At 46.8% G+C, this 13225-nt stretch overlaps 1 protein-coding gene across 1 annotated transcript; it reads left to right on the top strand.

Annotated features, from left to right (window-relative positions):
- The first annotated feature begins 2293 nt into the window (after window positions 1–2293).
- On the top strand, window positions 2294–7136 carry LOC116577985. Its single transcript, XM_032321791.1, is given in 4 exon segments — window positions 2294–2385; window positions 2823–3145; window positions 3180–4542; window positions 4545–7136. Coding segments are annotated over 3 exon segments (4278 nt in total). The 5' UTR covers window positions 2294–2385.
- The last annotated feature ends 6089 nt before the right edge of the window (window positions 7137–13225 follow it).

Raw genomic sequence — 13225 nt, 5'->3', positions numbered from 1 at the left:
TAAAATAACTATGATTTACAGAAACATGAGTATTGGTGAAGTATTCATATGTAAACCAAATGAAGTGTTTTAACTTTTCTCTCTACCTGAACCCTCTGAAATGCAAAAGACCTCAGTAAGTATTCTTTCTTCCATGGCAATCACAGTCACATGCATAAATTCAATAAGAATGTCTTGTTGTAACAAGACACCATTGGAAACATAGGTTATTTTACCAAGGCTTTGATTGGAATGTTATATTCCAGAGAGGCATGCATAGACTCCCATATGACTAAATAGCTTTAAGGAATTTTGACTTAAAAAAAACCTGGAGCCATAAAGCTCCTAGGAAATGCCAGCCCAATACCTTGCTTAGAGTTCCCAGCAGCCTCAGCAGGTGAGTAGAGACTGTCACTTCCTGGCATGTGCAGGAACCTCAGAATATATAGGGGACAACATGAAGAGAAAGTCACCCACCAAAATCTATAGATATTACAGGCATGTCTGATGGCAAGTACTTGCTTGGCTTCTGGCCTGGAGAGGCTGCTAAAAGATCCACCTAGAGATTCCTTATACAAAGTTCCACAAGGCATGGGGCACCTGGGTGGCTCAGTGGGTTAAAGCCTCTGCCTTTGGCTCAGGTCATGATCTCAGAGTCCTGGGATCGAGCCCCACCTCTGGCTCTCTGCTCATCAGAGAGCCTGCTTCCTCCTCTCTGTCTGCCTCTCTGCCTACTTGTAATCTCTGCCTGTCAAATAAATAAATAAAATCTTAAAAAAATAAAAGTTCCACAAGGTTGATTTTAAAATATTTATCTGATCAATTACTATTCTTGCCAAGCTGATGTAAATAATTAGGCCAAGTTTGTTAAAACTTGACTTATTTTGCAAACAAATTAGTCTTGATTTGGCTATCTCTAGAAATTATGGTTGTTTTTGAGAGAAAAATGATGTCTCAATAGCCCACCTTTGTGGATGTTACATCTTAGTTCTGATTCTCTTTGAGTGATGTCCACACATGCTAGATACTTGAGGTCAACTCCGCAAAAGTGGCCAGAATAGCTCATGTATAGACAATCTCCTTGATTTTTATTTTGTGGGGATAATAACAGGACCCCATGGGCATGTGATTATTTGAACACCTGGAAAATGGGGTTGATTTCCCAACAACTGTATAAACCATTTAACACTTTGGCAAATCCTGGGTTAACAGAATCACTCTTTAAAATCCAGAGCATACCCAGCTCCATGGAGTTAACTATCAGCTTGGGGAGATAACAGATGACCCCACTGCCGCTTCCAGTCAGCGCCGAGAGAAGAATTAGGCACAAACAAGTCAACTGCAAGGGATTGGGAGCAGGGGACTGAAAGACCCCTCTCCCCTTGCTAAAAGCTTAAGTAACCTGATGTCCCCACAGCACCCCCTCTCCCCTTGCTGAAGGCTTGATTGTCCCCATAGCCGGATGGCAACACATACCAGGATGTCTATTGTCTGTGATCACCCGGTCTGTCAAAAGAAAAGACAAATGAGGAATAGAGTGTACCTAGAGACTTTCCAGAGTGCTGATCCAAGGCCCACCAGAACAAACCGTTGTGTCCTTGCCTTAAACCCAGTGCCTGACAATGCTTGATTTAAATTTACCAATCAGATTCCTGTAACCAAGCATCTGCTTCTGTAAGACCGCTTCCCGCCACCGCTTCCCACCACCCCAACCCTTGCCCTATATAATCTGTTCCCCAACCTAGCCCGGCGCGCTCAGTCCACAAAGGCTGATGCATCCGCAGGCGCCTGTGTAACCAATAAACCTCTTGCAACTTGCATCCAGTGGAGGCTTGGTGTCTGCTTCTTGGGTGCGGATCGAGGGTCTTTCATTTGGAGGTTCCACCGAGATCTCTTGGAATCCCACCCAAGACCCCGGCCAATCCCCACCGGGAGGTAAGCTGGCCAGCATCTGTGTCTCTGTCTCTCTGTTTGTCTGTTTTTATGTTCTTGCGCTGCGACCGTTCAGCAACTACGTAGTTGATCTGTGTTTGTGGGCAGCTGGAGAAGGAGTTGACGAACTCGGACTTCTCCCCTGCCACCCTGGGGGACGCCTCGGGGGTCTAGGAAGGTCCATTATCTTGGGCCGTCTGTGAGTCAGGAGGAGACCTCTGTGTTCCTCCTGACCGTCTGTGAGTCAGGAGGAAACCTGTGCTCCTCCTGACTGTCTGTGAGTCAGGAAGGAACCTCTGTGATCCTCCTGACCATCTGTGAGTCAGGAAGGATCCTCCTGACCATCCGAATCAGTTCTTTCGGTTTTGAACCGAAGCCGCGCAGCGATATCTGTTTTTGTCTCCTATGTCTAAATTGTCTTGTTAATTTCTTAAGTGTCTATGATTAATTAGTCTTTCTTTCCAAGGCTACAAAATGTCTTTAAACATGTTCCTTGTACTGGTTATAAAGGTTACATTTTGTTTAAGGGAGGGTGTCTAACCTGTTTGAATCTGAGGAATGCCTGACTGTAAGAATGTTTGTGTGGCTCCACTGCCTTTGGCTACGGAGTCTGAGTGGGCTGCACCCTGAGTCTCGCGGAGCGTCATACGGCATAACGGTCATCTACTCCATGGAGTAGCCTGGTCCGGGGTTTATACGGATAGACCTTAGCTAAGACGCTCCTAAGTTCCCGCGAGGGACGCGAGCAGGACAGCACCTGAAAGGTCCCCCTCCCCTTGTCTGCAACATCATACATATTGGGAGGGAATATAAAAATAGATATTAAAAGCTTTGTCTCCTATGACTAGATTGTCCTATTAAAACCTTAACTGTCTATAATTGATTTTTTTTCTTCTTTCCAAAGTTATAAAATGGGGCAAATCATTACCACCCCCTTGAGTCTCACATTAGATCACTGGAGAGACGTTCAGATCCGAGCTAATAATCTGTCAGTGGAGATCAAAAGAAGAAAATGGCAGACCCTCTGTACCTCTGAATGGCCCACCTTTAATGTTGGATGGCCCAGAGATGGGACCTTTAACATCTCTATTATCTTACAGGTCAAAGAGCAAGTCTTCAGTCGGGGACCCCAGGGCCATCCGGACCAAGTCCCTTACATAGTAGTCTGGGAGAATCTAGTTGAGGACCCCTCTCCCTGGGTTTCTCCTTTCGCACATCCAAAGCCTAAGCCCCTTCCAGACTCTTATCCCTTCCCCAACGCCTTCCGCTCCTCCTGTTCCCCTATGCCCTGCTAACCCTCCCAAACCTCCTATTTCTTCCAATTTATATCCTGTAATAGATGATTCCACCTCTTCCCGGCGTCCTAAGCCAAAGAGAATCCTTCCTCCTGATGACTCCCCCTTAATAGACCTCTTAACCGAGGACCCCCCTCCCTACCGGCACCCCCCTCCACCGGCGCAGATACCAAATTCCTCAGAATCTGAGGAAGAACCGGGTGATCTGCTAGAGGAACGCCGCCCCTCACCGTCCCCAATGGCGGGAAGACTTAGGGGTCGCAAGGAACCTACACAGGAGAGATCTTCCAAGCTTTTTCCCCTGCGCCAAGGGGGGGGGGGTTCAGGCAATCAACTTCAATACTGGCCCTTCTCGGCCTCAGACTTATATAACTGGAAGTCCCATAACCCTTCCTTCTCACAGGACCCCATAGCTTTGACCGCTTTAATCGAGTCCATTCTAATCACACATCAACCCACTTGGGATGACTGCCAGCAGCTCTTGCAGACTCTTCTCACTACAGAGGAGAGACAAAAAGTTTTTCTGGAAGCCAGAAAACATGTTCTGGGAGACGATGGAAGACCCACCCAACTCCCGAACGTGATTGATGCCGCCTTTCCCTTGACTCGTCCTGACTGGGATTTCAACACGGCGGAAGGTAGGACCCACTTAAATCTTTATCGCCAATTACTCATAGCAGGCCTCCATAATGCGGGGCGCCGCCCCACCAATTTGGCTCAGGTAAGACAGGTCGCTCAGGGCTCAGAAGAATCTCCAACTTCTTTCCTAGAAAGACTTAAGGAGGCTTATCGTAGATATACTCCCTTCAATCCTGACAGTCATGAACAGAGAGGAAATGTGTCCATGGCATTCATTTGGCAGTCAGCGCCAGACATTAGAAATAAGTTACAGCGATTGGAGAATTTACAAGATTTCTCATTGCAAGATTTGTTAAAGGAGGCAGAAAAAATTTATAATAAGAGAGAAACTAAGGAAGAAAGAGAAGAAAGATTAAGAAAGGAAGCTGAGGAAAGGGAAGACAAATGGGAGCATAAGCGAAATAAAGAACTTAATAAAATCTTGGCCGCTGTAGTGCAAGGCAATCAAGGATCAGGAACAGAAAAGCCAGGCAAGGAGGCAAATCGAGACCAATGTGCCTACTGCAAAGAAAAAGGACATTGGGTCAAAGACTGCCCAAAGAAACCCCGAGACCAATGTGCCTACTGCAAAGAAATAGGACATTGGGTCAAAAACTGCCCAAAAAGACCTCGTAACCCCAAGGAAAATATCAGACAGGTCACAAGATTAATGGCCCTGGATAAGGACTAGGGATGTCAGGGCCAGGAGCCCTCCCCCACCCCGAGCCCAGGATAACCCTAACTGTCGGGGGGCAACCAGTCACCTTTTTGGTAGATACCGGGGCACAACATTCTGTCTTAACCAAAACCCCAGGACCATTGAGTGACCGGACGGCATGGGTTCAAGGGGCCACCGGAGGAAAACAATACCATTGGACCACGGAAAGGAAAGTACATTTGGCCTCAGGTAAAGTTTCTCATTCGTTTCTCCATGTGCCTGACTGTCCCTACCCACTCCTGGGAAGGGATCTATTGACTAAACTAAAAGCCCAGATCCATTTCGAGCCAAAGGGAACCACAGTGACGGGCCCCAACGGGACTCCTTTGCATGTACTTACTTTACAATTAGAAGAAGAATATAGACTGCATGAAAAAGCCTCCCAACCCAAGGGGGACATAAAATCCTGGCTCTCATCCTACCCAAATGCCTGGGCGGAAACAGGAGGAATGGGATTAGCTATCCAGCAGCCCCCCATTCACATACAATTGAAGGCAACAGCCATCCCTGTCAATGTTAGACAATATCCTATGTCTAACGAGGCTTGTCAAGGCATTACACCGCACATACAGTGGCTATTAGACCAGGGCATTTTGGCCCCATGTCGGTCTCCCTGGAATACTCCTCTACTACCTGTCAAGAAACCTGGTACAAATGATTACCGGCCAGTCCAGGACCTAAGAGAGGTCAATAAACGAGTATAAGACATCCACCCTACCGTGCCTAACCCTTATAACCTACTTAGCACCTTGCCTCCGACCCACTCCTGGTATACCGTCCTAGATCTGAAAGATGCTTTCTTCTGTTTAAGATTAAGTCCCCAGAGTCAACCCATTTTTGCATTCGAGTGGAAGGACCCAGAATTAGGAATCTCAGGTCAGTTAAACTGGACAAGGCTGCCACAAGGATTTAAGAACAGCCCCACGTTATTCGATGAGGCCCTTCACCAGGACCTGGCTGATTTCCGGGTAAGGCATCCCTCCCTAATCTTACTCCAATATGTTGATGACATCTTACTGGCAGCAACAAATGAGGAGGACTGTCAAACAGATACTGGGAACCTCCTACGAACCCTTGGCCAAATGGGATATAGGGCATCCGCAAAGAAGGCCCAAATTTGCCAGACTAAGGTCACCTACCTGGGTTATGAATTGCATAACGGCCAGCGATGGTTAAGGGCCGCAAGGAAAGAGACTATACTCAACATTCCACTGCCCCAAACCCCCAGGCAACTGCGGGAATTCCTAGGGACGGTGGGTTTCTGTAGACTATGGATCCCTGGGTTTGCAGAAATAGCGGCTCCCCTGTACCCCTTGACCAAGCAGGATGCCCCTTTCATCTGGACCGAACAACAGCAGGCATTCGATCATATTAAACAAGCGCTCCTCAAGTCCCCAGCGTTAGGCCTGCCGGACATAACTAAACCCTTTGACCTGTTTGTCGATGAAAAGCAAGGGTTTGCTAAGGGGGTTCTAACTCAAAGACTAGGGCCTTGGAGACGCCCTATCGCCTACCTGTCTAAAAAGTTAGACCCCGTGGCAGCAGGATGGCCACCATGCCTAAAAATGATAGCAGCCATAGCGGTCCTGATCAAGGATGCAACCAAATTGACTTTGGGACAGGCTTTAACAATCCTGGCTCCACACACAGTGGAATCTTTAATTTGCCAACCCCCAGACCGCTGGCTATCTAATGCTCACCTTACTCACTATCAGTCCCTCCTCCTGGACACAGACAAGATCCAGTTCGGACCTGTGGTAACTCTCAACCCCGCAACTCTCCTACCCACCCCTAGGGAGGCCCCCTTGCATGATTGCCACCAGATCCTTGCGGAAACGCATGGGACATGACCTGACCTAACTGACCAGCCCATGAAGGATGCGGACCTTACCTGGTACACGGATGGCAGTAGCTACCTACAGGATGGAGAATGACGGGCAGGAGCCGCCATCACGACCGACTCTCAAGTTGTGTGGGCAAGTGCACTACCAGGAGGCACTTCAGCACAATGGGCCGAGCTAATCGCCTTAACCCAGGCCCTCCAACTGGCAGAAGGTGAGAGACTTAATGTTTACACAGATAGCAGATATGCCTTTGCCACCGCCCATATTCATGGGGAAATTTATCGGAGAAGGGGACTACTGACCTCCGACGGGAAAGAAATTAAAAATAAGACTGAAATATTGGCCCTACTAAAGGCCTTATTTCTCCCCAAAAAGCTGAGCATAATACACTGCCCAGGCCATCAAAAAGGAAATAGCCCAGAGGCCAAAGGAAATCGCCTGGCCGATGAAACAGCCCGACGGGCAGCTTTAGGGCCTCAACTATTGACTGTCACCATCCTCACTGAGACAGAGGAAACCAATAAAGCCCCCGTTTGGAATTATGAAGAAACCGATTTAGACATCATACAGAGGTTGGGGGCCAATTACAACCCGGCCCTAAACCGATGGGAATATCAAGGAAAAACCATAATGCCCATTAAAATGGCAGAGGAACTAATAAATCACCTCCATCGGCTGACTCATCTAAGTGCAAACAAAATGAAATCCTTAATGGATAGGGCCAATATAGAAAACTATTTCCCCAAATGAAACTTCCTCCTTCGACAAGCGGCCGCAAATTGCAAAGCGTGTGCCCAAATCAATCCTGGAAAAACTAGTATCAGACCAGGAGTCTGAATACGCAGTCACCGCCCTGGCACACATTGGGAAATTGACTTTATCGAGATCAAACCTGGCATGTATGGATACAAATATCTCTTGGTTTTTCTAGACACATTTTCAGGATGGGCAGAAGCCTTCCCCACCAAGAAGGAGACTGCCAACATAGTTGCTAAGAAGTTACTGGAGGAGATTTTCCCAAGGTATGGAATGCCTAAGGTACTGGGGTCCGACAATGGGCCTGCCTTTGTCTCCCAGGTAAGTCAGTCGGTGGCCAAGCTTTTGGGGATCGATTGGAAATTACATTGTGCTTATAGACCCCAAAGTTCAGGACAGGTAGAGAGAATGAATAGAACCATCAAGGAGGCTCTATCTAAATTACTGCTTGAAACTGGCTCTAAAGATTGGGTCCAGCTCCTGCCTTTAGCACTCTATAGGGCCAGAAACACTCTTGGCCCTCATGGTCTGACACCCTTCGAAATCCTCTATGGTGCTCCCCCTCCAACTGTCACGTTCTTTGAGGCAGATATCTCTACTCACTCCCCTCCCCCGTCCATACAGGCCCATCTGCAAGCTTTGCAGCTGGTGCAACAAGAGGTCTGGAAACCCCTGGCAGCCGCCCACCAGGAAGAACTTAACAACCCGTCACGACCCCATCCCTACAAAATCGGGGATACCGTCTGGGTCCGCAGGCATCGAGCCACAAACCTTAAACCCCGCTGGAAAGGACCTCATACGGTGCTCCTAACAACGCCCACGGCGCTAAAGTTGACGGGATTGCAGCCTGGATCCACGTCTCCCATGTAAAGGCGGGACACCCGGACAGACAGACCGAACATCATCAGAACTCAGAATGGACCGTCTAACGCTCCCCAAACCTGCTAAAGATAAGACTCGTTCGCCATTAGTTCTGTTCTTTTACTTCTTCTCTCTCCTTTCCCCTATAAAAGGTACCAGTCCACATCTCTCCAAGCAATTAACCTGGCAGGTTCTCTCCCAAACGGGGAGAATTATCTGGTCCACTACGGCCCAACACACCCTTAATACATGGTGGCCTACCCTGTATCCGGATCTCTGTAAACTGGCTATGGGGTCTTGGGACATAGGTCAACACGATGAACCCCATAATCCATTGACATCCCCTACAAGTAGTGGAATGTCGCCCCCTAACCGGGGATGTGGAAACAAACCACGACGCTACAGACTTAGTTCGCTCCCCTTTTATGTCTGTCCCGCGCCAAGAAGTAATACTGCTAGTGGACTGAATAAATGTGGAGGCCCTGATGACTTCTACTGCGCGGCCTGGGGATGTGAGACTATAGGTGATGTCTATTGGAAACCTATCTCGCATTGGGATTTTATCACTGTAAAAGCCAACTACTCCCATGAAATAAAAAATATCTGGGAACAAAAAGACGATGGAACGCTGGGGCCCCACAGAGATTTAAGCCACTGTAATGCATGATGTCACCCCTTTAAAATTACCTTCACAGAGTCTGGAAAAAAAGCAGTCCATTGGACAAAAGGGTATAGCTGGGGCCTTAGACTCTATAAAGAAAATTATGATGAGGGACTCATATTTACTATAAAACTCTCTATAGAATCCCCCTCTGCCGCCATAGGGCCTAATTTGGTCCTGCCGGATCAGAGAGCCCCCATCCCAAGGGCCCCCGCCTAACACCCGCCGTCACCATCATCCCACCTGGCACAACCCCCCCCCCCATGCTTCCTCATCAATACTACCGGTTTCAGACAGACCTTCTCCTGGTACTGGAGATCGACTCCTTAACCTGATAACAGGGGCGTACCAAGCCCTCAATTATTCTAATCCCATTCTTGCTAAGGATTGTTGGCTCTGCCTAGTGTCAAGCCCCCCTTATTATGAAGGTATGGCTACAGCTGCTAGCTTCATCAATCATACTCCTCCCCCCCCCCACCTGTTCCTCTTCTCCTAGCCACAAGTTAACTCTCCCTGAAGTAACAGGTCAAGGACTATGTTTAGGCAAAATACCAACCTCCCATCAGGCACTATGCAACATGACAACTACCATCACTCCCAGTAACTACTATTTAGAAGCCCCCAACGGAACCTATTGGGCTTGTAACATCGGCTTAACTCCCTGTATCTCTGCCCAGCTCCTAAATGCCACCGCAGATTACTGTGTATTAGTCCAACTATGGCCTAGAATCACCTACCACAGTTCAGAGACTATCCTCAACTTCTATGAGGGTAAAAACAGATATCCAAGGGAGCCCCTTACCCTAACATTAGCCATTACTAGGAATTGGGGGAATAGCGGCAGGTATCGGAACGGGAACTTCTGCCCTACTCCAAGGTAACCAGCTTATGCATTTGCAAGCCGCCATGACTGATGATTTAGAAGCTATAGAAAAATCCATCACTGCCTTAGAAAAATCCTTAACCTCCCCCTCTGAGGTGGTTCTACAAAATAGGAGGGGATTAGACCTATTGTTCTTAAAAGGAGGAGGATTATGTGCAGCCCTCAAGGAGGAATGCTGCTTTTATGCTGATCATACTGGAATTGTTAGAAAAACTATGGATAAACTCAGAGAAAGACTAGCCCAAAGAAAAATGGATTTTGAATCCCAACAGGGCTGGTTTGAAAGTTGATTTAATCGGTCTCCTTGGTTCACCACGTTACTATCCACCATTTTAGGACCCCTTATTATACTTCTACTAATTCTTTCAATCGGCCCCTGTATCTTAAATAAACTCATACAGTTCATAAAAGGTTGCTTGTCAGTAATCCAGACAATGGTGCTGACGCAGCAATATCAACTAATTAAACAGACCGGCTCTCAAACTGACTTGCTTCATAAACAAGGCGAATGGATATAAGATTCTATCCATGATAAAGAAAAAGGGGGGAATGAAAGACCCCTCTCCCCTTGCTAAAGGCTTGTTTAAGTAACCTGATGTCCCCACAGCACCCCCTCTCCCCTTGCTGAAGGCTTGATTGTCCCCATAGCCGGATGGCAACACATACCAGGATGTCTATTGTCTGTGATCACCCGGTCTGTCAAAAGAAAAGACAAATGAGGAACAGAGTGTACCTGGGACTTTCCAGAGTGCTGAGCCAAGGCCCACCAGAACAAACCGTTGTGTCCTTGCCTTAAACCCAGTGCCTGACAATGCTTGATTTAAATTTACCAATCAGATTCCTGTAACCAAGCATCTGCTTCTGTAAGACCGCTTCCCGCCACCGCTTCCCGCCACCCCAACCCTTGCCCTATATAATCTGTTCCCCAACCTAGCCCGGCGCGCTCAGTCCACAAAGGCTGATGCGTCCGCAGGCGCCTGTGTAACCAATAAACCTCTTGCAACCTGCATCCAGTGGAGGCTTGGTGTCTGCTTCTTGGGTGCGGATCGAGGGTCTTTCAGGGACAACAGTCGAAAAGGACGGCTGCCACGAGCAACTCCACAGTCTCACTTTTATTGGATAGAAAACAATAGCCAATAGAAGGATTGATAAAGGTCAAACGTTAATCCTGTCTTGCAGACAAGCAAGAAGGAGGATAAAGTTTATAGTTAAACAAGCACATTCAAAGGACTCATCTAACTAACAACGGGCGCTTCTGGGAAGAGAAAGGAGCGATAACAGATAAGGGAAGCAGGCGGTTTTCGGTCCACCCTGAACTGACCGGGTGTTCCCAGGTGCTCAGCTTCCCCGATGCAGGCGGCGTTCCACCCTGCACAGGCCGGGTGTTCCCGGCTGCCCGGCTTCTGTGAAGGGGCGGCATTCCGCCCTGAGTGAGCCAGGTATCCCCAGCTGCACAGCTTCACAGTCGTATATCGTCCTTCTCCCCAAAGACCTGTTGTCAGTATATGTATTTTTTAAGGCCATATCTAAATGTGCTTGGTAACTAGCAAAATCCTCCAGGGGTTACAGTTTAAGTAACAAATTGTTCCGAGGGGCAGCAGCACCCCACATTCTTTATGATTGGACTGGATGATGCACTTGAGGATGCCCTTGTCTCTTGAGACAAGTCTGCTCCCACTTGCCAGCGATTCTTTATAATTAGACTATTGGTATAACTGTCCCTTAGAACAATGAATTATTTAAAATATAACTTATAAGAAATTGTACCAGTCATGCAAACATGCTTAAATATAACCTTCTATATATTGCACTAGCAACAGGCCTCTGGGGGAGAGGACAATATACATCCTTGAAGTGGAGCAGCAGGGAATGCCTGGCCTGCTCAGGGTAGAACGCCACCTGCTTCTTTTTTCTGTTATCTCCCTGTCTCCACAGACCACCTGGGGTTAATTAGATGGTCCCTTTCCCTGTACTTGCTCAACTATAAATTCTATACTACTTGACCAGGCATATCCTGCCTTTCTTCTTACTTATCTATAGACTTACAATCAATGAATAACTCATATTCCTTTTTGTTTATCTACAAGGCATATGGTTAATGTACAGTCTTCTGCAGCTCCTTTGTTAATTACTGTCTAGTATCCAGTAAATATGAGACTGAAGAGTTGTTAGGGGTGACAGTCATCTCAATCGCTGACCCCAGCTCCCTCTCTTTTGCAGCTGACTTGTTTGTGCCTCATTCTTCTCCTGTGCGCCATCGGTGAGTTGCATATTGGTAAGGCTGGACCTCAAACAAATAGGGCTTCTTGATGGTTTTCTCCCTTACTCGTACTTATCTAGAAGCCACCTCTATTTTTTTAAATTAATTTCTTTCTTTCTTTCTTTCTTTCTTTCTTTCTTTCCTTCCTTCCTTCTTTCTTTCTTTTCTTTCTCTCTTTCTTTTATTTATTCTCAGCATAACAGTATTCATTGTTTTTGCACCACACCCAGTGCTCCATGCAATCCGTGCCCTCTCTAATACCCACCACCTGATTCCCCCAACCTCCCACCCCATGCAGCTTCAAAGCCCTCAGATTGTTTTTCAGAGTCCATAGTTTCTCATGGTTCACCTCCCCTTCCAATTTCCCCCAACTCCCTTCTCCTCTCTAACTCCCCTTGTCCTCCATGCTATTTGTTATGCTCCACAAATAATTGAAACCATATGATAATTGACTCTCTCGGCTTGACTTATTTCACTCAGCATAATCTCTTCCAGTCCCGTCCATGTTGCTACAAATGTTGGGTATTCATCCTTTCTGATGGAGGCATAATACTCCATAGTGTATATGGTAGAAGCCACCTCTATTAATGCGCAGTTGCAAACAAAGGTTTTAGCCAGGCATACGGCAGCTCTCATGGTCAAAAGATCCTCAAAGCTCCTGACTGTAATGAATCCACAGCAGGTTCAGGGTGTCTTAGAGACCAAAGGCCATCAATGGTTGCTGGGAGGCCAACTTATTAAATACAGGGTATGCTTATAGATATGCCTGGAATAATACTTGAGACCTCTCAAGTTTTAAAACCGGCAACCCTTGTTCCTGGACCTGACCCATCGTACTTCTATAGGGCATAACTGTTCAGAAGTTCTTGATCCTGTCAACTCTAGTTAAGCAGATTTAAAAGATGCCCTTATCAAAAATGCAGATAGCAGTCGATTTACTGTTGGCAATAGTTTCAAGGAAAAGGAATAACAGAAGCTGGGTATACTACAGTGATCACTCATGCTTTGCAATGTCCAAAGCCTTACCATGGAATATTTATACTGACTCCAAATATGCTTTCCTAGTCCTACATACTCATGGAATAATTTGGAGAAAAGGGGGATTATTATCAAGTCATAATTCCCCAATCAAATATGGACCTGAAATTGAGGCTGGATACCTACCTAAATATGTAGCTGTAATTCACCTCAAAGGACATCAAATGATATGACCTTAGAATCTAGAGGGAACAATTCACTAGACCACGAAGCCAAGCAGGCAGCACAAAATAAAGAAATGTTAAGTCTTTTACCAGTCCTAAGTCAATAAGGTCTTTAGGTCCAGTCCATTTGCACCAAAAATTTTCACATAGCCCAAGAATGAGGATATTAAAAAATGCACAGGTCTGGCTTGTTAATAATGAGAAAAACTCTGGACC

This window comes from Mustela erminea, chromosome 18 (assembly GCF_009829155.1).
Source record: "Mustela erminea isolate mMusErm1 chromosome 18, mMusErm1.Pri, whole genome shotgun sequence".
Taxonomy (NCBI): domain Eukaryota; kingdom Metazoa; phylum Chordata; class Mammalia; order Carnivora; family Mustelidae; genus Mustela; species Mustela erminea.
Note: the sequence above shows the minus strand (reverse complement) of the source record. Positions and strands in the feature narration are given on the sequence as shown.